Source organism: Microtus ochrogaster, chromosome 18, assembly GCF_000317375.1.
Source record: "Microtus ochrogaster isolate Prairie Vole_2 chromosome 18, MicOch1.0, whole genome shotgun sequence".
Lineage (NCBI taxonomy): Eukaryota > Metazoa > Chordata > Mammalia > Rodentia > Cricetidae > Microtus > Microtus ochrogaster.
In genome coordinates this window covers 42806290-42833814 of record NC_022020.1, presented here as the reverse complement: position 1 = coordinate 42833814, position 27525 = coordinate 42806290, and the positions used below count along the sequence as shown (strand labels likewise).

At 46.3% G+C, this 27525-nt stretch overlaps 1 protein-coding gene across 1 annotated transcript in view; it reads right to left on the bottom strand.

The window, feature by feature from the left end:
* Gramd2b (GRAM domain containing 2B) overlaps positions 1-27525 on the bottom strand; it is a 62241-nt gene that overhangs the window by 13618 nt on the left and 21098 nt on the right. Inside the window, exons 2-6 of the mRNA XM_005356119.3 lie at positions 13151-13270; positions 9585-9696; positions 7012-7078; positions 4883-4986; positions 1473-1568 (exon numbers count right to left, since the gene is read on the bottom strand). Coding sequence (XP_005356176.1) covers positions 1473-1568; positions 4883-4986; positions 7012-7078; positions 9585-9696; positions 13151-13270 — 499 coding nt within the window. The remainder of the gene's footprint in view (positions 1-1472; positions 1569-4882; positions 4987-7011; positions 7079-9584; positions 9697-13150; positions 13271-27525) is intronic.

The window sequence follows — 27525 nt, the reverse complement described above, 5'->3', positions numbered from 1 at the left end:
ATCTATCTATCTATCTATCTATCTATCTATCTATCTATCTATCTATCTATCATCTCTAACATCTGTCTAAGCTACTACATAATCCAGTCTGGCTTTAAACTTACGATTCTCCTGAGTTAGCTCCTAAGTACAGAGATCACAGATGTGTACACTTGGCCAGAAGAGCTGTTATTTTTTTTCCTTTCTCACTCATCCTTGGTTATCTATTTCGGAATTTCAAAGTAGCCTTTATGCTTTCACAGAAAGAACAGGTGAAACAAATGTCTAAATGGAAATGTTTCTGGATGTGCGTGTTCAGAGCAGCCTAGTTCAGGAGTTAGTCCAGCACCTTGGAACAGAAGAGAAGCTGTGTGTGTGTGTGTGTACGTGTGTCTGTGTATGTACATATGAGCATGTGTGTGCATATGAATGTGTGTGAGTATGTATGTGTGTATGAGCATGTGTATATGTGAGCATGTATGTGTCAGCATGTGTGTCAGCATGTGAATGTGCATATGAGCATTGTGTGTGTGTGAGAGAGAGCATGTAATGGGTGTGTGTGAGCACATTGTGGTGCATATTCAGAGGATAACGTGATGGACTCAGTTCTCTCCCATCACCTGGGTCCTGGGCATGGAACTCAGATCTTTAGGCTTGGGGGCACGCCTGGCTCACATTTGGATTAGAAAAAACTCTCAAATTAATTCACTGAGTGTGTGTGCGCGTGCACATGTGTGCATGTGTCTGTTACCTGTGAGACTGGGGGCCAAACTCAGGCTGTCAGGCTTTGTCGGTCCCTTTACTTGCTGGGCCACTGCACTAGCCCAGGTTTCTTGCTCTCTCTCTCTTGTTTGCTTGTTTTTGTTTTTAACACAAGGCCTCTCTCTGTAGCCCTGGCTGTCCTGGAACTCGCGATTTAGACCAGGCTAACTTTGAACTCAAAGAGTGCCGGGATGAAAGGCATGGACCGCCTCACCAAGTCCAAGCTTTTATTTCCTTTCCCCTTTCCAACTTAGTTTTAATCTATTATAATTACAAGCATGTATATGTGTGTACGATGCATGCATGGACGTATGCATACTACGGTGTACACATGTAGAGGTCAAAGCACTGTGTTTGGGAGTTAGTTCTCTCTTTCCATTTTGGGATCTGGGGACTGAATGCTGTCTGTTAGGCTTGCACAGTTAACACTCTTACCCACTAAGCCACCTTGCCAGGCTCCTGCATCTGTTTTTAAAGGATAAATCTTTTATTGGTGCCAACTGGATGGCGAGGGAAACATTTTTAGCGCACAGTAGGTTCCACGCATCTGACACTTTTCAGAGTTGTCCTAGGCACGACGCATGTTTAGTGTTTGTCTACGCTGATGTTCCTGCAAAATGGCTATTGAAACGCATTCATGATAACAGAGCCTCGCAAGATCAAGAGTAGCAGCGAAGGAGAAGAAAACAACAACAGACAAAGCAAAGGTCGCCCCACGCTGCTGTACTCACCCTGTCTGTCACTGTCGCGATGATCAGGGCATTTGGCACCAGAAGGGCAGTTTTGGTTTTCTTTATCAGGGTGACCGAGAAGGCGGGGATAGAGATCTGAAACAGAACCATCCAGTCAACGCCAGCTCAGACCTCACACAGAGCCATTCAGATCTACACCTGAAGCAGCGGGCTTCAGGAGGAAGAGTGAAGATGGGAGCGGTGAGGACATCACTGAGCTGTTCAGAGTGGAGGTTGTAAAGCCACAGGGCATGGCTGGGACGTCCTAGACACGGTAACAGAACACAGCATCTACCCTGATGTCCGTGCAGCAGAGCTGAAGGCTGCATGGAGGCCTAGCGCTTATGGGATCTGCTCTGGACTCGGTTTTAGGGTTGAACACATGTGGGTGGGGAAAACATGCTGGACAGAAGTCTTGAACCTGAATTTAGTCCCGTACTATTTACCTGCTCAGCCTGACACGCCATCCACACAAAGCTTCCGCCTCCAGTTTTACAAGTACTGACAGCCTTTCTTAATACTCAGAAAGTTTTTTTTCTGAATTAAATAAGATAAGGTGCGGAGGACATTCAGTGCTGAACAAAACCCTTTTCCAGGTTCCTCATTTGTCTCATGGAATCAAAATGCACAACATGTTCATTTCTGGCTCAAATCAGAAGTAATAACAATTCTTAGTTATCAGGTGAGACTGCCATTTAACTCTGCCAATCATGTAAGGCTTTGATATCAGATCATGAAATCTGTTTGGAGGCATACATACCTCATTCAAGGTCCTGTACATCAGACCTTACAAATGTTGGAATCTGAACTGATCTGATCCAAAATGGTCACTTCCTTCCATATGATTTAAGAATACACCAGACGACACAGAGAACAGTGACTGCCATTGTTTTGTGGGCAAATGAAAATGATCATATTACCGTGAACCCTCAAAGAGTCTCACAAGCAGGTATGGTTTTCCAAAAAAATGATTTGACTTGATGCCTAGATGCACACACCTACTCGAACGTGTATCTTATAAAAACACATCACGCATTCTGAAAGAGTCACTGGGTCAGTGGGGAGGAGGAGGGCCTTGTGTTGGTTCTGTTAGTTTGAAGGAATAAAAACAAATTCTTAGTTTTGAATATCTGCATTCACACGTGTCTCTGAGATGGGTTATCCTCTGCTCTGAGGCATTCTGGGAAGGAAGATGGAAGAATGAGGGACCAAGCGCACTTAAGACACTTTTCTAAAAACTATTGTTTTCACCCACAAACATTCTCAAGGGCAAGGGCTAACTCTGAAAAAAGTAGAACTTGAGATCTACTAAGATGACGACGGTATCAGAACAAGTCCAGTTTGGTTTCCCAGCACACAGTGACAAGAGCTGTAGGTTCAGGCTTCTCTGGGGCAAAAGAGAGCCAGAAGGAATCTTAATCATCTGTCCCATGATTGTAAAATTAGAGCCAAATCACTTGTGAAATGAAGACAAAGTGGGCTTCCAATGAGACAAGATGGAACGTGACATCTATACGCCTGTTAATTTTACTGCCATCTGAAAACACCGTACCAGTAACACATGTTTCAGAGTAGGTGCTTAGAAAGGTCCCTTCTGAGAGCAAACTGGAAGCCTTTAATCTTATTAAATCATACTGGATGGAGGTCTGTTGACCTTTGAGGGAATTCTGCAAGACCTCAAAAGCCCAAACCTCGTTGACACCGTCTTTGGGGTGGGAAGAGACAGACAAACCTGGTCCTGGTTCTCGTTCTGTCCCCTCTCTGAAGATTAGACGTACAGAAGAAGCCCAAGTGTATCTGTGTATTAAACCACCTGGGACACTCTTTTCAGGTTCTTTTTATCATTAAAGTAGAAGCAGAACTTTCAAACCACTGCTAAGTCACATTAGCTCAAAGCTCACTCACGGCTGTCGGGAACTTATATGTTATTGAAAAAGAAAAATCTGCTGGGCGATGGTGGCGCACGCCTTTAATCCCAGCACTCAGGAGGCAGAGGCAGGCGGATCTCTGTGAGTTCGAGACCAGCCTGGTCTACAGAGCTAGTTCCAGGACAGGCTCCAAAGCCACAGAGAAACCCTGTCTCAAAAAACCAAAAAAAAAAAAAAAAAAAGAAAAAGAAAAATCCTTTATTCAGAATGTCTTCAGTTCCTGCAACTCTGCTTACAAATACAGCTTCGCTCTGAATTCAGACCCATGTTTATCCCACTGAGAAGCAGGACTGGATCCCCTGCAGACTCCATGACCAAATTCTTATAATCCTGAAATCTAGAGTTACAGTGGAATACTATTTTGTATTGTATTAATTCAGAGAATGCCTCAACTCAAAATATGCCTAAGAATAATGCACAATAAGCATATATATAAAGCAACATGAAGCAAGCTCCCTCCAGAGCTAACATCAGCACAATAGAATATCCTTCATATTTGTTGAGTGGTCCTTACAGGATTACCAGTGGCTATAGGGAGGATGTTTAGATATAGTATATTAATTTCAAAGAGTTCATCACCGGTTACTTCATGGCTATGAAATGGCTTATTCATAATCTCGAGGCACAGTAAGTGAAAACTCACTGAGGTCATGCAAAGCAGGAAGGTGACCTCTGACCTCTGGCTGCCTGGAACTGTGCTATGAAGCCAGAGTTCACAGACACGGAAGGCCTTTTTCTTGTTTGTGGGACAGTTTTAGAAAGCTGTGTCTCAGGAAACTGCCACTTCCTTCATCACGGAGCTGTTCTCAAGCCCTGGGTGTCTGGCCTGTATCTCAGCTCAAATTTGTGTTTAACAGAGAATTCAAGGCAGCCACACCAGAGCATATTTGAGGTCATGGGGCTCTGACTTCCGCAGACAAAGGCTTGTACACTCGACTTGTTCCAGGCCCTTGTGCCGGCAAGAGTTAAGACACTAATTTACAAACCTGTTGTCCTAGTAACTGCTATGATTATAGCAAAAATGGTTAAGTTGTAAAAGGTTTCCCCCCCCCCCCCTAGGGTGGGGTAACTGTTTGAGGCAGGGTCATATGCAGTAGGTTAGGCTTCCCTGGAAGTCACTTATAGCCCAGGCTGCTGTCAAACTCCCGGAAGCCCTCCTGCTAGGATTATAGGGCTGAACCACCACACCCAGCTACGTGTTTTGGTTTTGAATGAATGCTTTCCCCAGAAATGCACAGAAACAATTTTAGTGTCTCTGATGACACGTGGGTAATAGGGATTCAGGGCAAAGGGTGGGAGCAACACTCGCGGAAGGAAGATCATCCGGGGTCATTTAAAAGCCGTCGAATTGGGAAGCACAACAGAGGAAACGGGGTATAAAGTCAGACTCACGATGGAGATGTCAAAATATAGCTAAATTTAAAGTAATTTCTACTTGTGACATGTAGTGAACACCGTGTTAACCTTGTCTTCTAGACTGACCTTAGTGTCTTTTCCGAAGACTTTGGAATGGAAACAAATCCAGTTCTCCGACACGAAGAGCTTGCCTTGGTACAGGATTTCTTTCTGGAGGGCACAGGTAAAGCCTAAGGGACAGACGGGTGGAACAGTATCTTTAGAATCTCACCAAACTGTTGCTTCCAGAAGGTCTAGCTCAAACAACAGTTTGCCTGTATTTTCGTGATGAAATAGTCACTCACACTCCACTGCTAGCATCTTCAGAGCCAACACATCCATTTAATGCGACTTCAGAATGGCCTGCCTGCCTTGTTTGGCAATAGTCGTTTTGCTTGTTTTTCACCAAAAAACTTACTGGAGAGAGCTCAGCATGAGCTAGAGATGCTCCTGTCCACCATCTTTGTGACCCCGACTGAGCATCCCCAAAACCTTCAGGTCCGCCACTTTAACTTTCAAGTATGTGCCCTGTGAATTTGGGTTGAAGCATGCCCAAAAGTGTGTCTGTCATCTTTTCTTCTTGAACTGTGACCTTAAAATGAGCATGCTCAGAAGTATGCTCACCCCCAAAGTGATTTTTCTGCTTGTATAGTTTCCCAGATTAAAACTTTTTGGCTTCCTTTCTTTGAGGAGGACATTACTTTGGGAATAACTCCTATGTTCTTTATCCACTGCAGGTTTAATTGCTCCCCATATTTTAATTTCTTGCTATCCGTTTCCACACTTACAATATGTGAACACACATTTGGCTATATTATCACTTCTTTACCAGTTTTTCTTTCTTTCTTTTAAGATAAGGTCTTGCTGTGTGGTCCAGGCTAGCCTGGAGTTCAGCATTTAGACCTTGCTGGCCTCAAACTTGAGAACCTGCTGTAGTCTTGAGTGCTGGGTGGGACTCAGGAGTGCTTCGCTCTTGAGTCATCTTTAGCATAATAAGGTCACAGTGACTAGAATGTGTTTTTCTTTAAATTAATTAATTAATTAAAGATTTCTGCCTCCTCCCTGCCACCGCCTCCCATTTCCCTCCCCCTCCCCCAACCAAGTCCCCCTCCCTTGTCAGCCCGAAGAGCAATCAGGGTTCCCTGCCCTGTGGGAAGTCCAAGGACCACCCACCTCCATCCGGGTCTAGTAAGGTGAGCATCCAAACTGCCTAGGCTCCCCCAATGTATTTTTCAATTCGAAGTGTTAGAGACATCCTAAGAGCAGAAATGGGAGGAGGGCAAGTCTCCCTCTAGAAGCCAAGAATGATGTTTGAGAAGCCTCTTCTGTCTGCCACAGTGTGTCACCTGCCTGCTAAGATAAGCACTCCAGGTCCTCTCTTGCCAAGATCCTAATGACTCACTGATGAAATAGATGGTCTTACGGGGTAAGAGCACATGACCACACCTTCTGCCAGCAGCTCGTCATGGCAAAACCTAGTCTTGACTCAACAAGTGTACGCCAAGAGAGGCTGGAGTTAAATCGTGGGTCCTGTGATGAGCCACATGCTAACCAGGTATGCCCGGAAGCTGCTTGGGTGTGCTCACTTTGCTTGGCACCCACCACACAGGCATGAATGCTTCCGTAGACCAGGGACGATGCTTCCCGTTAGACGTCTGTGGCAGCTGTTCCTGCCTCAGGCTGATTATCCCAAATCTCAGGATGCCTCAGTCACAGACATTTCGGCATACATAGAAATGGCAAGGACATCACTGTGGATCCTGCCTGGATGCGTCGGTATCACGAGAGCAGGGGTTCCTTCTGTCCCATGCTCCAGGCTGCTAGTGAAAGCTGAGTGTAGCTGACATTCCCGTCAGGACATGGCCTGTACCTTCCAGAAACGTGTCTCTTGGCGACCGTGTCCCTGGAATGCGCTTTCCTTCTTCCTAAACTGTTTCGACAACTCAAAAAAACACTTTTCAAAATATTATTTCTATCTTAAGTGTATGCATGAATTGTCTGCACGTATATCTATCTGTGTACCATGTTCATGCCTAGTGCCCTTGGAGGCCAGAAGAGGGCATTGGTGGCCTGGGACTGGAGTTATGGATGGTTGTGAGTTGCCATGTGGGGGCTAGGAACTGAACCCAGGTCCTCTGGAACTGTTGAGCTGTGTCTCCGGCTCCCTTAGACAGATGTTAAACCTGTAACTTAAGCCAGCAACAGGCGGGACTTACTTTGCCTCAGCGGCTCTTCAGTTGGGACGTCAAGGAATAGCTTGTGAAAGTGCATGTTGGCCTTGTACTGCGGGAGGACAAAAACACAGGCATCAGCACCGTCGCCACGGCTTTTTCAACCATCACACATCTTAGCCTTAGTTTAACCGATTGATTTTCCAGTTCAATCCTTCAGTGAGACATAGGGGACATGGGATCACACAAGTTCACGTTCTAATGATTAACGCCTTGCTGGGTGGCCAGCTTAGCATCAGAGCAGGGCAAAGGTACTCCTGATAAGACAGGAGACGACAATCTAAGGACTTTTACCAGGGAAGGTGCTAGAGACATACACACCTAAGTGCCTTGGGGGAAAGTTCATGACTTAGAAGCTTTGCACTCAAATCACCCTGAGCTTGAAGTCTTTGCCTCTACTTCTGCCTTGATGCGTAGTCATGCCCTCACCATTTGGCTCCCCTGGGCCTCAGTTTCTTTTTTCTGTGACTGACATCAAAAGAATTCCCTGCCTGAGAAGGACACTGACATGGAGTAACACACTGGGAGAGCCCACCACGCGGGACAAGATGTGGCCACCAGTACTATGTGGGTCACGAAAGCACAAGGGGCCAGAGGCAGACAAGCAGGACCTAACACTCCAGGGCAGTACAAGGCCCAAGGGTCTGAAGCACTGCAAATGGCTTCCTTGCAAATTGCACCTGTCTCCACAACTGTGGCGGTCACAAACGGCCAGAAATTTATAGCTAGCGAAATGGTTACCGCAAGTATCATCTGTGCCCCAACCCAAGTAGGTGACACCCCCATTCCAGGCTTAGGACATCGTGAATCAGGGCTACTGAGGAACACGGCCACACAGTGACTGAGAGACATATTCAGGTCCTTTAGAGACGGGTTGCTCTGCTTCTAGAACGCTCCTGAGAAAATATGTGATAAGATAGTGGTTCTTAACCTTCCTAATGCGTCCCATCTTTGATATAGTTCCTCATATGGTCACACCTACCATAAAATTATTTCATTCCTACTTTATAACTGTAATTTTGATCCTGTTATGAATCATAATGTAAATATCTGATATGCAGGATAGCTGATGTGTGACTCCCCCGTGAAAGGGTCCTTCAATCCCCATAGGCTGAGAATACTGTGGTAAGAACTCTGGCAAGCAGGTCCTTGATGCTATCTGAACTATCAGTGCTCTGCAAAACCAGACCATCTACTGGCATAAAGAAGATTCTAGATCAGGTCATTAAGAAGGCAGATGGCCCCTTCATGTCAGCTGTTTAACAGACGAACATCTTACGTAACGTGTACTAATGCATTCTGCCTCCCATGCGTTCGTTTTGCATCAGAGTTCTGGAATTTCCTCCTATGAGGGTCCCCGTTCAGGTTCTCCATCCTAGGAGCCTGTATTGAAAGCTTTATGTCCTATACGGCAGGGGCTTCACAGTCTTTCTTTTTAACGGTTACAGACAGCACTGGCTGCACACCTAATCTCAAATACCCCAGAAGAGTTGTACATGTTGACATGCACCTGTAATGGGATATTAGGGAATCTAAGGCAGGAGGAGGAGGAGGAGGGTCCCATGTTAAAGGTCAGCCTGGGCTATACTGGGCAGACATGTCTCAAAAAGAAAAAAAATAAGGGTTGGAGATATTCTATTCTAACAGCTGGGAGACTAAAACAAGAGAGTTGTCATGAGTTCAAGGGCAACCCAGGCAGCAGAGTACTGTTCAGTGAGGAGTGGAGGGGAAAGAAAGGAAGAGAAAAAAATCAACATAGCAAACAAGCACATAATGTGACTGCTGACTGGCCCCCGTGGGGGATGGCAAAAACAGACCTTTAAAAATGACGCACCTTCGTAGGGTAGCTGTGGAGATTAAAAATACTTAAGTTTTCTGTCTGTGTCAACGATTTAGTTTAGTTCTTAGAAGGTACATATGCATGCATTTAGGGGAGATGCAGGAAACTGGGGTCAGGGGTCTCGCTCAGTAGCGGAGTGTGTTCTTGGTACACAGGATTTGGGTTCCAACTCCCAGAATCCAAACCCCAAATAAAACTCAAACTCCCCCAAGCTGACCCCAGTAAAGGTGGGCTTTGTCACCTCTCTGGGTGAATTTAGCAGAGTTGCGACCCGTGTGTTCATAGGTCTTATTTCTCTGTGTGGTGGGTTCCCGATGAGACTGAATTATCATAAGGGTGTGGATGCAGCATCCCCCTGTTCTGTGAGATGTCAGACCACGGACATCTCATATTATCCGTGAGATACCAGTATCTGATGGTCAGGCTCCTGACGGTCCCACGGTCTTGCATACTCGTGTGTGTGTGTGTGTGTGTGTGTGAATGGCTCAGCTGTGGAATCAGGTAGCCGGACGAGCAGCGTCCATCTGTCCTTCACATTTTCGAAACCCCGTGCCTACTCTGGCCTTGGTTAGCGGGGCACCGCCTTTATCCGTTCTTACTCTTCATTGGCTCCGAGGCCTATGGCGCTCTTCATTGGCTCCGAGGCCTATGGCGCTCTTCATTGGCTCCGAGGCCTATGGCGCCCGCAGAGCCAACACACACTGCAGTCCCTCATTACCTGGCTGGAGGACGAAGACTTTTTTCTTTCAGTCTTAGGGTCGGTCTTGCTCTCGGCTTTACACTCGTTCTTATCGCCCGTCAAAGAGGAACCATCAAAACTGGATTTTGACCTGGGGAAATAAAACCCACACAGATTACACAAGGAACTGTTTATGTCAACGCATTATAAATCCTCACTGCTGTACCACGTCATGAGAAAGACTGACATTTGGTTTTTTAATTCTAGATACAGATCAGAACTCGCTACACCGAGGGCATTTGTGCATCATGTGACCGGGATGATCTCAGCAGGCGGCTGCGATGAACTGCAGAAAGGGCGTTTGAGATATGAAAGTAATTCTATCAGTTTTCAAAAGCGTTTAAATCAATAGGAAGAGGAGTCCTCGAGGCCCATCACCCAATAAAACTACAGCTGATGCTCAATCAAAGAATATTTTTTATCTCACAATCCATTAGCATTTAATAAGAATTAACTAAGTGGAGCATTGTGCTGGAGGCCTTAGGCACACACGATAGTCTTTACTCTTCGAGAGCTTGTGGGTACACGTATCAAACATTGTTTTTTCTTCCTTTTGTTAAAGGTAGTGCACGCTGGGCATGGTAGTGCGTGTCTGCCATCCTAGCACATGGAGGGCGAAGGCCTGAGGCCTTGATTAGGGGTCTGACAGGTTCATTTCATATCTGCTTTCTGGTCCTGCTCACAGCACCTGTAGGGAGTGAGCGCCTGTTGAGAAGACCCAGAGGGCAATGCTGTGTAAGGAGGTGCTCCACCCACAGAGGGTGGTGCTCCACAGAGGAGCCCCTGTGCTACAGTGCCTCTCCAGGTCATCAAAGGGGGCATTGTCTGGCCCATTAGCCCACACTCCTCACTTCCTCCAAAGATCTCCCCATTTCTGCAGTTTGGCTGACAGGAAGGAATGCAGGTGAGGCCACCGTGGACAACAGAGGATGTTCCAAAAACAAGAGTGGGGTTTGGGAAGACGGTTTAGTGGGTACAGAGTGAGCGCTACTCAGCCATGAGGACCTGATCTTGGACCCCCAGCACCCATGTAAAAAGCCAGGCATGTCTGTGTGTGTCTGTAGCCTCAGCACTGGGTCGGCTAGATGGGGGCCGTTGCTGGGTTTGTTGCCACCGTCCTAGCTGAATATGATGGGCTCCATGCTCAGTGAGAGACCCCGTTTAAAGGAATAAGAGGGAGAGAAAGAGCCAACAGGATACGTGAATTCCTCCTCTGGTCTCTCAGTGTGTACACATGGGCTCACATAACCTTCCCTACCACACGAGGCATACCACACAGACAGACAGACAGACAGACAGACACCACCTTAAAGCCCAAATCTTCCCGTGTCTGTTAAAGGCAGAGGCCAGAACTCTGGAATTCTGGTGGCAGGTGACTTTTAGCTGGGCTCCCCACTTTAAGCAGATGTGCGAATCTGTACATTATCTCTGACCCTGCAGCTGAGAGCAGTCATCTCCAAGTGGGAAGCGTGTATGAGTCCTAGAACTGACGCGCAAATGCGTTTTTATCATTCTGTAGTTGCTTTATTGCTAGTGGCTGGAAATAGTATACAGAATGCCCATCATTTTACAGTTTCTTAAACTGAAACGACCAATTTGGTTCAAAGTACACTTAGTAGGAATCTAAATGAGTTCAAATGCCACAGAGGGACAGGTGTATGGAAGCTGGGCGGGCAGTAGGCACTGGTTTTCTCTGCTATGAGAACACAGGCTGTACGAAGTTCATGCTTCCTCCAGCGGTTTATGATACATAAATCTCAGGAAAGAGAACTCTCAGCTCTCTGGGCTAGCTAATGTGTTCCTGGGAATTCTGTGATTATTATGATTTTTTTTAAACTCTGAGTTTGCCTATACTCGACCTGAAAAGATAAGTAGTTTTACAAAAGTCAAAAATAATAATGACACTGCACCGGGGTGGCGCACGCCTTTAACCCCAGCACTCGGGAGGCAGAGGCAAACGGGTCTCTGTGAGTTCGAGACCAGCCTTAGTCTACAGCGTGAGACTATTTCAAAGCAAACAAAACATCGAGAAGACAAAATGACAACAACAAATAAAACCCCCAAACAAATAAAACAAGGACGGAACGCATCACTTCTGCTGGTTCGATCCATGTTAATGGGATCAGAAGGCAGCAGGCAGGTGTTCTGAAGGACTATGCATCGGAGGCAAATGCAGTAAGACGGTCAGCTCTCTGAGGACTTGAAAGATACAGTGGTACAGAGGCTGGTCTGTGGAGCAGACGGGAACCTTCTTTGCATAACACTGACTTCTCTGCACCTTCTTGGTCACGCTATTCTCACTTCCTATAGCTGCCCACAAGCAAGACCAAAGCCCCGTGCAAAGTGAAGGCCCACGAACGGTTAAGAATTTCCAGACATCGCGTGCAGAGCGTCAGTGCCGGGCCCTCTGCACCACTGCGTGCCCCCGTGGTTTCCCACATCTCCTACGACGCACGCACAGTTCTCCTTTGGAGCCTGGGGGAAAGTCAGAATGAAGCCAAGCATCTGCAAGGTGACTCCCCAGTCAGTCACAGTGAAAGAACTGGGAGGGTACATGCATGGCCCTCTTGTCGGGGACAGTCATTTGGTGAGTGAGGCAGGATGCTCTGCCAGGAAACGGCTATAGAAAAAGGGTGAAAGACGAGACACTACAAACAGGGTGTGCAGGGAAGACAGAAACAATTGGCAGTGGTACCCGAAAAGGGAAATCTGGGTGAGAAGTTATGATGCAGGCATTGATTTAGAAAGGAGATGCAGGTGGGGAGCCGGGGATGAAGGGGACGTGACGTGTACGGCTTGGGTAACTTCTCCTGGCAGAGGAGGAAGGTTCTAACAGTTATAATGACGGGGAGGAGAGCAGTCTCCCTTAGTGGAGAGTTCTAAAATCTACATTTAGAACTGGGGAATGTAGCTCAGTGGTAGAACAATTGCAATGTGTTTAGTCTCGGGTTTGCTCCCCAGTACAAAAACAAAAAAAACAAAAAGAAAATGAAAATAGCAACAGCAACAGAACTTCGCACATTTATCCCTCTGGCCACACATATCTCTAAGCTTGCCCTCGGCAGTTTCTGCCTCCGGGAGTGATGGAGCTCACAGCTCTGTGTTAAAACACTACATCACTCCTCTGACCTCATGGGCGAACCAGGTCTCCTTCACAGCCCCAGTCTCAGGACCCGAGCAGCTCTGCGGAACCCTGGGATGTGTTCTCCTCTGCTCTTTCCTGTGGCTTCCAGGAACGTGAGGGCTGGGTGTGCCTATGTGGGGGCCAAGCAGACACTGGGTGCATTCAGCATTGAGAGCGGACCTGCTGGTTTCCTTGGTCAGCAAATTAACGTTTCCAGAAAGAGGCAGCCTTTCTGGCGAGGCTAGGGAGCAGGAGGAAAAGATCCTGCTAGGAAAACAGGAGAAGACAGGGCAAAGGCCATGGCCATGCTTTCTTAGGGCAGGATTTGCCAAGGTTGAGCCACACTCTTAAGGGCAAACGTAAAACTAGAACCACAGCGCTCCCTACCAGTCCGAGAACAAAGGATCCACTGAAGACTCACCACAGGCCGAGGCTTCTCTTCTGATCTGGGGACTCGGCCTCCACCGATGAGGTAGGGGACTGCGCTGTTGGCGACTTGCTGCTCTTCCTTCTGTCTTCCACACCATTCTCGGCCTCCGAGCTGGAGAAGAAAGAAAACCGCTTCACTTTAGCCATCCGGAGGGAGGTGGACGGAGACATGATGAGGCGCCCTCAAGTTCTAGAGAGAGGAATGGTCTTCACTCCTCACTGGCAGCCTTGTCAACTCCCTGACAGCTGGGGTCCTTCCCAGGTTCCATTCTAAAGCCACTCTGTGGGACAGTAGCTGCAGGTGACACCTGCTTCACTTGTAAAGGTCTGACCGCCCAGGACTTGCTCAGCCCTGTGACTGTGGCCCCAAGCTGCTCAGCTCTGCCCAGCCAAGGCGTGTGCTGGGCTGCAGATCACCTGGAGGCTGGGAGAGGCCCTGTGCGCAGGCGCAGAGCTCACACACATATATGGGTGGCCTCCTGCAGGTGCTGGGAACCCCCACCCTCTTTGTTTGCACTTCTCTTATGTCACTTATCACCTTTTGTTGTACTTATGACGGTCACACTTTGGGTTGTTGTTTTAACTACGCACTTCCCTAAGCAATTTACAGACACTAATCTTTACAGGCACCCAGGCTGGGTAGGGATTATACCTTCATTTTTATAGGCAGGAAATCTGGGGCCCTCACTGAATAGCTTGCCCACAGAACTCAAATCAATTTTAGTTCTGTCCCTTCATAAGGTATTTGTATACACATCCTTTTTCTAATTCCATGTACCCATCCATCCATCCATCCATCCATCCATCCACCCACCCATCCTGTTCTCTCATTCCCAACTCATCTACTTATTCACCTCATTCAATGTGAAACTTCCAAGGTGGGGCAAGAATTGCATTCATCTTTATATTAACCCACTCAACATGGAGTCTTACCATTAGCAGCAGGCTATGAATAGGCTTCGGGGGTGGGGGGGAACCAAGCCTGACCTTGGTCAAAGAGACAGGAAGGGAGTAGAGAAGAAGGTAGATTAAGAGGCTTTGCTTACTGAACTACCAACACATGGATGACTGCCAGGGTGGTGGATGAAGCAGGCACAGCAGTTGGCAGATGAAGATTGCTTTGGGGTGACTTTCAATGTGGGAAGCGGGAAACCGGGTAAACCGACGGAGAACAAAGGTGGTATTCATGGTCCAGACTGTCTTTGATCTTAGTCTGTGCTGTAAAAACTCAGGAGACACACTTCTGAGGTTTTGGGCACTCTCATAAGGCTGAGCATAGAGTCAGATGCACTAGAACGGCATCGCCGTGACACATCCGTTGATCTTCATCTAATTTATCACCTATGTGGTATATCCTCTTGCATGCGAGCAGGCAGGAGGTTAGCACACAGGGGGGCGAAGCTCTGTGCGTGCTCACTAGCCCTGTTTCACAGCATGCAGACGCTGTAGGCCGCACCCAATGGGAATGATATCCTAGTGCTGAAATCAAGACTGCAAAACCAACTACCAATCCCAGAAAAGGCTGCAGCTCTCATTTTGTAGTTGATAAATACCGAAGGACAGAGACCAACCCTTGCCTCCTTCAGTTTTTCTCAAGGTATGTTAGAAGCACTTAGTCCACACTGTGCTGCTTACTTCACATGTACCACACACATGACAAGAGGCACACTCAAAGCCTTGGGACTCTGATCGGGCCGGTGTGGAGGTGTACACCTTCAATCCCACCTTTTGGGGTGTAGAAGCAGGCGGATCTTTGTGAGCTTGGGACCAGCTTGGTTTAGATTGTAGAAAAAAAATGCTTTGCTTTAAAATTTTAGGGAAAAAAGTACTTTATTTAATTTCAGGACCAGTTTAATTTGTGGTCTTGAAGAGCTGAGGAATTGTTAGGAGGCTGTGAGGCCGTGTGGTGGTTTGAAAGTAAATGGCCCCCAAAGGGAGTGGCAGGGTTAGGAGTGGCACTCTCAGACGCGGCTTTGTCGGAGTAGGCATGGCCTTGGTGAAGGAAACGTGTCACTCCAGGGGTGGTTTGAGTTCTCCTGGACTTAAGCTACTCCCAGTGTTGTAGCCCACTTCCCGCTGCCTTCCAATTAAGATGTAGAAGCTCCTTCTCCAGCGCCACGTCTGCCTGCACACCATGAGGATAATGGACTGAACCTCTGAAGCTGTAAGCCGGCCCTAATTAAATGGTTTCCTTTATAAGCGTTGCTGTGGCCATTGTCTGTTCACAGCAATAGAAACCCCACGTAAGATGGGCCATCTTTGCCTGTTCTCTCTGATCATGTATTTTATGTGGATGAGTGCTCTATTTGCATGCACGTCAGAAGATGGAGTCAGATCCCATTACAGATGTTTGTGAGCTACGGTATGGTTGCTGGGAATAGAACTCAGGACCTCTGGAAGAGCAACCAGTGCTCTTCACTGCTGAGCCATCTCTCCAGCCTTCATGCCTGTTATTTCTAATGCCAAAGATCAATCTCTTTATCTAGACACACACACACACACACACACACACACACACACACACACACACACACCTCTTTCAAGTTCACCAGACATAAATCCCCACTGGAACCTTTCTTTCAGTAGAGAGACTGACTTCTTTTATGTGGGAAATGACTTCATTTCACCATCCACTTAAATTCTTCCTAGATTTTGCACAGGTTCAGACGGTCTCTTGGAGGCACAGCCATGGCTGTCTTGTATGGAAAGAGCTGCTCCTCCTAAGAGTCACGCAGAAGGTGGCTCTCCCGATACTTGGCACGACAGAGACAGATGTACCTTGCTTTGAGCACAGATGGCCTAGCTAGAAGCTGCAGGGTATCCAAACTGGGCTGGATTTTAGCTCCTCCTGGACCAACCTTACTTGGGCAGGCACTTCTGTACAGGGCAGGGTTCTGAAGGTCTCATCACGTGGTAGTTCTGTCTCTCAGACTCTAGATTAGTACTGGAGTCTCCAGCACACATCTCTAAACATCCTACAAACAGTGACGTTCAGTGTAAGACACACTTCCCCTCTCTTTGAACACATGCTAATCTTCAGTGCCGATTCTCTGCTTGACAGCCCTACTGGGGGCACACTGGCTTCACGGCCTTTCCTACCTGGTCCCCTTCAGGTACCTGCTGGTTTCTTTCTCTTTTAAAAGGATTTATTTTATTCTCAATGATATGTCTGTATCCACATATGGGTACATGTACAGGTGAGTGCAGGTGCCCCCAGAGGCCAGAGGCACTGGATTCTCCGGAGCTGCAGTTACAGGCAGTGAGTCACCCAATCAATGCAGGTGCTAGGAACTGAATTCTGGTCCTCCGCAAGAGCAGCCCATGATCTTAACTCCTGAGCCATCTCTCTAGCCCCTCTTGGTGGTTTCTTAACTCACCAGGTGCCAACTCAATGCCTTGGGTTATTCACTTTTCTCCCCAGTGCCTTCCGTATTGAATTACTACCAGAAGTTCCTTCAAAGTTAGGCACTTTCTGTTTTTTTCCCATGGCACTCAGCTTCACATTCTATTCTGCACAACATCTGTAAGTTGACTGATGTGGGAATAATTGGGCATTGTCTCAAAGAGGAAGTGAATTCCATCCATGGGCCAATTCAGTTTCAGGGTGTTGTTTATTTAAAGGCGCTAAGGGCTTAAGGGTGCTACTTCCCAACAAGTAACTTTCCTGCAGGTGCCCCTCACCTTGAGGCCTTGCCAGCAGAAGACTAAAACCCACATAGAAGCCAGACAGTGGAGGCCCCACCCTGCTGCGCTTGAGGGCACCCAATGCTTCCTTCCCTTCGGCTCTCGGGAACTGGGGGATTACTGAAAATGAAGTCAAGCGGGCTTAACTTGCTCATGGACACAAAACCAGGATTTCATTGTTGTTTCTAAAAAAGAAGACAAACCTTTTTACGGACAAAGCCTGAAAGTATCAGTTGGTAAATCCAATCAGTTTCTTTCAACACGTATTTCTTGGAAAGGTCTTTATTAGGCTCAGAGCTTTCTCGGTGAGCGATGTTAGGATGGGGATCAATCTGAGTACCCACAGAAGGAACAGAAACCGCCCAAAACACAGAACTTAGCTCCATCTGCCTTGGCCGGTTGTTTCTTCTCCCACCTGAGGTATCCAAGTCAGTATTAGTTATGGGCCCTCAACGCCTCTCAGTAGGAATCTGGGAACAATGGGATGGCTAGCATCGACAAATAAACCTGCCCCGGCCTATTAAGGGACTGTATTTCATACTAGCTGGGACAAGCTGACTTTAGTTTGACACCGCCACATATTGTTACACAATCCACAAATCAAAACAGGTTGGACCACCCTTATCAAAAGGTCGATGTTTCTCATTTCCCAGACCTCACTAATCTGATGATGACTTAAATTTAGATTTCACAGTTTTTTTTTTTTTCAGAATTAGATTTCTTAGGTAGAGGTTAGTATCATTTCTTCTGGTGATTGTCCCTGGGAGTTTAAAGGACATCCAATATTCCTTTCTCTTGTAAGCACATTGCCACTAGGCAGAAGCCACAATTAAACTGCTTCTCAGGTGAATGACATCAAGTACCTTGCTGTGGTTTAGTCCAGGAAGCTGGGATCCTTCCCAATTACAATGTCAATTCCGTGTTAATCTGAGTGAAGGCATTAAAATAGTGTGTGGCTAAGCTTTCCCCTGCTAATAAAGGTTAGGGTAATTTTCCAGCCACCTCTTAAAAAATTATACTCTTTACCATCAAAGAGGATCTAAGTAGGAAAACTTCTGGAAGTGGGACCGTAGAGATCAGGGCCAGGTCAGAGGCAGCCCTATTGCTGAAGACTGAGCCGTTGGACTTGTCTGGTGCGTTGCCTGTTAGTTCAGTGGCTCCCCAAAGAGCGGGCAAAGCTGCGATATTTGAGAAGATTTATCCTCTAGTGATAGAGGAGGGTTCTGGGAGTTGCTGGGTGACACCCTCTGTAAAAATACCGACGGCTGGTCTAGTTACCCTACGAAGGAAGCGACTGGACAGTCAGAGGGAAGATGCCCCGAAAGAAACTTTACTTTCCCTGTGGCTGTCAGACTAGTGAAAAACACCCCCAGAAATCTCCACTGGAAGAAGGAGAAGGCTGGAATCTGTACCAGTCAGAGGAAGAGCTTGTCTCCTACAAACAGATCTCACACAGTTCCAACATCTTATCAGACAGCCTTGGTAGAGAGACTGGAATGAGCCAGCGATGGGTGGGACCACTCCTTGGACATATCTGCAGAGTTATGCATCCTCTTGTCTTCTATTTAAACCTAGACTTCCAATCAGAACCTCAAAGATGGATTAGAGTCTGGGTGAGGGTGACGTGTTTACCAGAACTTTCTATTTGCTTTTTTTCCCCCAGTGTCGTCACACTAAACAAATCTGTTTTCTCTGCTTTTTCACCACTAAGCCTCTCTTTAAATGGAGTATTGAGGACAAGTGGCTGGGCCTATCTTGTTAGGGATGCTGGTGCCCAGTCTTTGACCTCAACCACAGCAGTGACATGGGGTGTGAAAGTGTAGAAGTTGGTGGTAGCCAGAAGAATGACTAGAAGACCCTTCAGCCTCTCCCAGCGGGTAAGGGCAGAATATCCCAGTATAGACAGACTGTATAACAACAGCCCCTGGTTTACAATTCTAACCAAGTGTGTCTTTTTCTAGCAGAGTTATGCGTCTACATTTGTACTTCAGAACAGATACCGTAAGCACCAACACAGTTTGTACGTTACAAATGGAGAGAGAGACAAATTCTTCTACTAGTTTCACGGTGGCTCAGTTTCTCTCCACAGAGGCATTTCCTTCCCTAGTAACTCGGGTGCCTTTCTTGTTAAGACTCTGGGGAAATGAGTATGTGCATATATTATCAATGTAAATGACAGCATCCTATTTTATACCTTGCTTTTAGATAGTTTTAGAGCTGCTTTAAATCTTGTCTCTGTATGGGGCGGGGTGAGGTGGGGTACGTAAACATGGCTGCAGATGCTAGAAGAAGGCATGAGATACCCTGGAGTTGAGTCACAGGCAGCTTCCAGCTGCCTGACATGGGTGCTCGGAACCTTTGTAAGGGGAGGAGGTACTCTCAACCGCTGAGCCATTCATTTCTCTGCCTCCTAAGTTTAAGAAAATTACTTACCTATTTATTTGTTTATTATTTCATTTGTGTGTGTGTGTGTGTGTGTGTGTGTGTAGCTGGAGGTCAGAGGGCAATCTGTGGGAAGTAGTTTTTTCCCTCCTACTGTGTGGGTCCCAGGGATGACCTGGCAGTAGGTTGGTGCCTTTGTCTGTTGAGCCATCATGTCAGCTTCATTTTGCTTTAAAAACAACAAAAACAACAACACAAAGGACTGTATCTTGGTGCGCTTTCTTCATCAGTACGCATAGATCTTTCTCACTACCACCTTCCTTCCTCCTCTCTTTCTCTCCCTTCCTCTGTCCAACGGGGTCTTTCTATGTGACCCAGGCTAGACTGGAATTCAAGGCCCTCCGGCCTCAGCCTCCTGCGGTGGGATGACGGAGGTCACCACGCTCGGTGTCCTCGTTCTTTTTCAATGCCTGCACAGTGTTCCACTGTAACCAGTGACTCATAACTGAACCAGTTCCTTATTGATGGTCAGTTAGGGAGATTTTAAGGTTTTGCAAATGCAAAGAACACTACAACTATCTTTATCTTAATCGTGTGTATGACTGACTATACCTACAGTATAGATCTCCTGCACCAGAAGTCATGGGATTTAAAAAGTTTATAGTAATTGTCAAACTGCCTTGGTAGAGCCTTTGGGAACTACACCCACAAGACACAGAGATACTTATGGGTTCCTTCTAATGAAGCATGAAACAATATATATATATTAGATAGCAGAGTCCATGACACATAGACTATGATTAATAACTTTAATAATGACTGTTAGGCTTTTTGATTTTTACAAATAAGAAGAGTTAAAAAAAATCCCATTAAAATCTTAATCTTTGCTTATTTGATTTATTAATTTCTAAGGTAAGTACACAAAGTAATGAGTTTCACTATGGCATTCCCTTATATGCTTGTCCTTCTACTTTCTCCTCATTTGTTCTTCTTCACTGTCCTCCCTCATGTCCTCTGCCCTCCTCTGGCTGGCTCCCTGCTCCTCCTCTTCTGTTTCATGTCACATGTATTCCGTCATCTTGTCCCTCCTGTCCTTAAATCCCTGCTCCTCTCAAAATCCTTTTCTAGATTTATGGCCTACACATGCACACACACACATACTTTAAAAAACCCTTAAACATTTAGAAAAGTTTCCAGGGCCTTTAAAATGAGTACTTCTGAAAGCCACGCCGTAATGATGGGATAAAACCTCCAAAAGAAGAGTAACTCCCCACGTTCCTGAACAAGGGAAAGCAGAAAGTGAGAGGTATACAACACTCATTCACGCAGGACTCACTCAGATCGCCAGGGTCAGCGGCTCAGACCAGAACAGAGACGCGCTTGTCAGACTGAGTGTACGAGGAAGTGTAGGCGAGAAGCTTCTGGAAACACTAGAGTAATTCAAGGTGTGCCTATGAAGGATCTTTCTCACGACGCTCCTCCACAGCCTATGCGCAGGCAGCTGAGGGCATAGTGCAAGAGGGAAAGACATCAGAAAGATCATGACGGAAGGACGCTAAACTCTGACGTACAAGAAACAAGGGCACCCAGCCTGGAACGGGGCCCAAGGACATCCTCATCCTTCTGGCGAGAGGTTTGTCCTCAAGCGGGGGACACTCTCTACCCACGAACAACAAAATCTGGACAGGCTTGTCTAGCGTCCTTCTTTTATTTATTTCCCTTCCTAGCCAGCACTAGAGAGGAAACCACGGCGTAAGCATGCTACGTACGTGTGGAGTCACGTCTTCAACTCTTCTGCACTTTGAGACAGGGTCTAGCTAACTTACAAAGGGCTGGCCTTGAATTTGTAATCCTTCCGCCTCATCCCTCTAGGGTAGCTGGGTTTATAGGTTCAAGCTACAAGACTTAACTGAGTCTCCTCATTGTTTTTAAAGATTTTACTTTTAATTATGTGCGAGTGTGCATGTGTTAATGTGGGCATGTGCACCTATGGCTGCGGGTACCTGTGGAGTTCAGAAGAAGGGGTTGGATTCTGCGGAGCCCGGAGTTATATTCAGAAGTGCCTACAGGGAACTGAATTCAGGTCCCCTCGGGGAGAACAGGACTTTGACTATTGCACCTGTTCCTGGCCCTCATTCTTAAATAAGACATGTAAATGACATTCAGAGATGGCCAGATTTTGTGGGAATACTTAACTACGTAAAGGTGTGTTACGTTTGTTTCTGTAGCCTCTGCTTCATGATGTATGGATGTGTTGTGTTCGATTCACCTTGCTTGCCGAAGGCACCTGATAGGTCTAATAAAAAACTGACCAGCCAATAGCTAGGCAGGAAATGGACAGGCGGGGCTGCTGGGCAGAGAGAATAAATAGGAAAGGGGAGAGAGAAAAATGAGAAAGAGAATGAGGAGAGAGAAGGAGGGAGATGAGAGAGATCACGCCCAGGGCAAGAAGCGAGGCATCCGCCAGCCAGCACACGTGAGAAGCAGTGAAAGCAAGATAAACAGAAGGAAAGAAAAGTAAAAAGCCCCAAGGCAAAAGGTAGACAAAGAGAATCAGGTTATTTTAAGTTAAAATGAGCCTAGGCTAGGCTGAGCATTCATAACTAATAAGAAGTCTCTGTGTCATGATTTGGGAGTTGGTTTGTGGCCCGGTACAGAGAACCCTGCCCCCACTGAATAACAACAACACAACAAACAAAAAATTCACAGTATTGTGGAGAAGGAGGGCCCATTTGTCTCCTAACTCTTAGTTCTAACCCTGGTTATAGTTTGTAAGACACTTCGGGATCTGCCCATCTACCTTCTTGGTCTCTCTGATGCTCATACACTCCAGCCAGCCATCCTGCTTGTTCCCAGGAGGAAACACTGCCTAGGCTGCTCCTTCAGTTGGACACTCTCAACTTCAAGTCTTTACGAGTCACCTTCTCAGTGAAGCCATGTCTTTAACAAGTGCTGGAAGACAGTATCAAGACAGAAAAGTATCAAAAGGAGGAAAAGCAAGAAAATTAAGATGTGTAAGCTAGACACTTTTTGCATTAAATGAACAGGGATTCCAAATAGAAGACAAAATCAACAACAATAACATTAACAATCAGAAAAAAAGAAACAGAAAAAAAAAGTTAGCAAGGATCATTAAGAAAGAAAAACAGAAGCAGAAAAAGGGGGCTCTTTATTATAAAATACAGAGTACACATTAAAAATAAGTGGATTTCTTCTTAATCTGCGTAAAACTTAATGCTAGACTCTGCTCTTTCAAGTGGATACTCTCAAGTCTTGAGAACTTAGCCTTTGTCGGGAATAAATTTAACACACTATAAGTGATAGTGTGAGATCAAAAACAGGAAGAAGAACAATACACCTTGCATGTTAATGGGAGGCCAATTGGGAAAAACACACCTTGCAGGTTAAGGGTTCTGTTTGCAGTAAGGACAGTTAAGAATAAGAATAAACATTGGTCCTATGTTTGATTGACCCATTTGGGCACAGGTGGGCAGGAGGCTATGTGGGCAGGAAATACACCAAGAAGATGTATGCTTGCCCCTGCTTGAGCCTGACGGGCAATGCGGTAAATGGTAGGTTTTGCCTTTTTAAGTCTCTGCAAAACCTGACTTGTGGCCATTTCCTGGGAACCCTGGGATGGTCCTGGCCAGAGCCCATCCTCCTGGCCAGTATTTAATTAAAGCTGCTTCAAATTTGGCTTAAAATTGTGGTAGTAATCTTGTTCTCTCCTGCTGGGATGAACCAGAGCGATCATGAAGATGTCCCTGGGGAGTCAGAGGTGGGAGGAGGAGATTGAGGGAAGCCCTCAAGTACAACACTTTGTGGTGGCAGTTTGACTTTTTAAAGCCTGGGTAGGTGGCAGGAAGCAGCTGAGAGGCTATGAAGCTTGATGTAGCTAAAAGACAGAGGGTACAGTCTCTGACTTCGTTAGATTGGCAGTGGGGATTAATGAGGATTCATTGATGGGGATTAAGTAGGAGGAATGGGATGAGATGTTGAGTGCCTACCGTTCCTCACCAGGGACCTGAGGACACGCACATCTCTGGAGCATTATATTTCCAGCAGTGGGCACGGATGGCATACGTGGAGGTCGGAGACAAAGAAAATGGAAAAGTGGACGAGGGATGAATCTGAGGGCAAGAAGCAGATTTGCACAAGGGAAGTAATCCAGACACAATATTGAGATGGATAGGGCAAGACAAGGTCATCGGGGGAGGGGAGGGCAACATTGCCAGAAACGTCTTAGGGTCACAAGAGGAAACAACCTGCTAGGAAGGGTTTGATGATAGATAGATGTGGGCAACGGGTAGAAAACTGTACCCAATAAAAACCAAATCAAAAAAGGCTAAGAGAAACCAATAATAAGAAGAGTACACGATGCTGCATGGGGGCGGGGGTAGGGGGTGGTTTGCCAGCTTGGAACCCTGGGTTGAGCCACAGCAGTCTCTCTGGAACCTTACAGAACTCTCTCTGTTCCTACGGAGGCAGGTGAGGCATTGTCCCTTCCCACCCAACCTTCATTTCCTGAGCCTGTCTTCCCAATGAAAGCATTTCTCTCAAAGCCTAGGGCAACTCCCAGAACTACTCCACAGCCTTCACGTCTCAGGATCCCTACTCTGAAGTGACCGAAAAGCAGCTCATATTAAAAACACACAGAGGGAAAGCCAGGCCCTTGGAGTTGAACAGTGAGGAACAGCCAGCAGTTCCCTCCACCCTGGGGGACATGCAACAGTGACAGCCACAGTTGCTCTCCTGGAGCCTTGTAGGACAACAGCAGGGCCTAACTCATCCTCGCCAGACTCTACTTTCACTGAGTCCTGGATGTCCCCAGGCCTCTTCAGGGTCCTCCCATCTCCATCTACTTCCCACTCTGGCCCTGCTGTTCTTGCTATGGCCTCTTTCATCCTGTCTCCTTCTGCATATACTCTGCCCCTTCACACGGCCTCCAGACAAATCCAATAATCTCCCCTTTGGACATCAGCTTCGAGTTGACCAGACAATATCACCATCCAAGGACAAGACCTGGCACTATGAAGAAAGCTTATCCGGGCATTTTGTTTCAAACCTCCGAGGTAACTTCCTTTTCAAATGTGAGTGACAAGACCCATTGGAAGTGGGCCCCATGAGGGTTGAGGCGAGGGGATAAAAAGGCCGATCCCAGCTTTCCCTCCCTCCCCCGCTTGGTTAGTATTATGTAAACTTCTTCAAACAGATCATCGATTTGGTGAGCCATGATTTGAGACCATATGGAGCCTTGGAAAACTATCGTCATTATTAGTAGACACCACAGCAAGGAAAAGCACAATCAAGTGAAATAATTTCTCAGCAGTGGCATTTTCAGGCCGCACACAGCTGGAAACAACCCAGAAAAATAACAAGACGCTACGTCAGGGAGGCAGCAGCTGATGCGGCCTATCTCCAGTCAGGTAGATTGGTGCTGCCCCTGGAGTTCTCTTGGTTTTTACACCTTCTGCGTGGGTATATTAGCTTGCCTTGCTTGGTACAAGCAAAATATACCGATTATGCTTCAACTGTGAAGCAGACTATATTCTCCACAAGTGCAGCGAGTTTTTGTTTGTTTGCTTGCTTTTGTTTTGATTTTGAGAGGCATCTCATGGACCTAAACAAGCCAGGGAGAGCACAATGACCTTAAACTTGTGGCCATCTTCCCATCTCTGCCTCCCAGACCCTATCAGTTTTCCTATTTTTGTCTCCATCATTTTTTTTGAGGCTGTTCATTTACTAGTGATTGCTGAATATCAGAACAAATCACTTTTTGTTCATTTATAAGACATATTGGGGGACATTTATTTGATGAAGCTATGTTTAGGGGAGAATTGGCTTTCAATAGGACAGGCACCTTACCAAAAAAAAAAAAAAAAAAAGTACATGAAGTGCAGAGGGGGAAATGAGATAAAGTACAATATTAACAAATCTTCAGCTATCAAATCCTATAAAAGATAGAAAAGTTGGTTTGATATTTCAGAAATAGCTGAAAACTGAAGCTTAAATTTTGGAAAGCAATTTAACGTTTAAAAGGACAAACAAAAGCCAGGACCACTGCATAGGACAAGGTAGACTCTGAGGGATAAATGTTTGCTTTTGTTTCGAGGCCTGCCTCTCTCTCCATGGAGCCCAGTTCCCTGCCCTAACCCTAGCCTGTGGGAGGGGACATCTGGACCCGAGGCACAGGAGGCAGAAGCTGTGCTCTGAACTGTCACTGTGTCTTCTTCAGCCCTCTGCCCTGGATTTCCTAGCACTCTCTCTGTCTGTCCTGTGTAGGAGAATAAAATAAGCAAACACAGAGATCAAAAGTTAGAGGGAACGAAAGTCCCAAAGACATGGTCTTCACTGCAGCCGGACTCCAGAGTATCCCAGAAGCCCCTCGGCTTTGCTTCCTCCTAACTCAAACCTGCTGTGACAGTTTCCTGTCTCCTGTGTTCTGACCTCCCACTCCAGGCTGCATGCACCACAGGGTGTTCACCAGGCAGGAGTTTCCCCGAGGCAGGCTCACGTGACACCGGGTAATCAACGCAGCACGGGAGGGGCCGAGGCCATGAGGAAATGTATCGTGTGTGTATAATACTATGCATTATTAAATCCAGGATGCTGGTTTTAACGATCAGTCAGGTGTGGAAGCACCTGTTTGGAGTCCCAGCTATTTGGCCGTTTGAAGCAGGAAGATCAGCAAGAGCTCTGGAGTCTGGCCAGCCTGAACAATGCAGTGAGACCAAGTTAAAAAAAAAAATAGTAATACAAGAAACCAAAAACTAACCAGAGTCAACTTCCAGAAAAGTGATTGCATTTCTTAAAAATAAGATATCTATCTATACATTAGAGAAAACAGTTTTCCACAAAAGGCTTAGTCTAACCCAAACGCTCCTGAACTAGATACATTTACTTAAGAAAAAGAAGCAGCTCATCTATTCCTATGAGAAACAAGCAAGGCTTTAATCCCGGAACTCGGGAGGCAGAGGCAGGCATCTCTGTGAGTTCGAGGCCAGCCTGGTCTACAAAGGGAGTTACAGGACAGTCAGGGCTACAGGGTTGGGCCCTTTTTTCAAAATTAAAAAAACAAACAAACAGACAAAACAACAACAACAAAAAGAACAAGAAAAAGATAAAACCCAAAAGACAGTATAGCTTTTGGTCTATCAAGTTGAAAGGGAAATTTTTACAAGAGTTAATTGAATTTTTTAATTACATAAGAAAGTAAATATCTCTCACTTGCATTTGTTTTCCCAGGAATTTATTGCCATATGTCATACATATTAATGTCAGCAATACTTCCATATTTTACTAAAACAGTAATATTTAAGAGCTATATTAACACACTGTTAGACATTCTGCATGTATTAAGACAAGGGAAACTGCAGATGATTGAGCCTTACTGCTGCGAGCAAGCGTCTGCCTCGGCATCTTAGATACAACTGTTTTATACTTTATTTTTATTTGTGCATATGCGTATCCGTCTCTAAGTGTGTTTGCTGTGTGTATGTGGCTGCCTCCAGAATCCAGAACAGGGCATCAGATCCCCTGGAGCTAGAATTATAGCCAGTTGTGAGCAGCCCATTGTTGGTGCTGGAAACTAAACTTGGGTCCTCTGCAACAGTAGTATGTACTCTTAAATGCTGAGCCATCTGTCCAGCCCCTAAAGACTCAGAGTTAATGTGATTTACATGTAACAATTAACCTTCCCCCACCCCGCTGCTACTCCCTTTTGGGTTTTTTGTTTTGTTTTGTTTTGTTTTTTGAGACAGAGATTCTCCGTGTATCAGTTCTGCCTGTCTTGGAACTCACTCTGTAGACCAGGCTGACCTCGAACTCACAGAGATCGCCTTCCTCTGCCTCCCAAGTGCTGGGATCAAAGGCATGCGACATGAATATTCTTTACCTTCTGTAAAAGCATGTGGCCTCAGAAAGCACACCTGTCTCTTCCAGGTGACTTCGTGTTTGCACTGTGCTTTGCTGTCCTTAATCAAGGCCACCAACCTGACACACGGTCCTCCTACCATCATTATCAGTGAGGATGTGAGATAGGTTCTGCCCATTCTCCACAGACTTGGAGACAATGAGGAGAAGCATGAGGAACCACACAAGGTGACCTCTGAAAGGAGCGCGCCTTCGATGACCTTTCTCTCACCAGGGCCAGTCAGATGTCTACTCCTTAGTATTTCTAGCTGACCTCCTTCCTTCTTTTCCTCTAGTTTTGGTTGGCTTAGCCAGGGTCCAAAATGCCTCCTGCTTGGATGGAGTCCTCATTACTTGAGTTTATATTTGATACCTCCTTACATATTTATT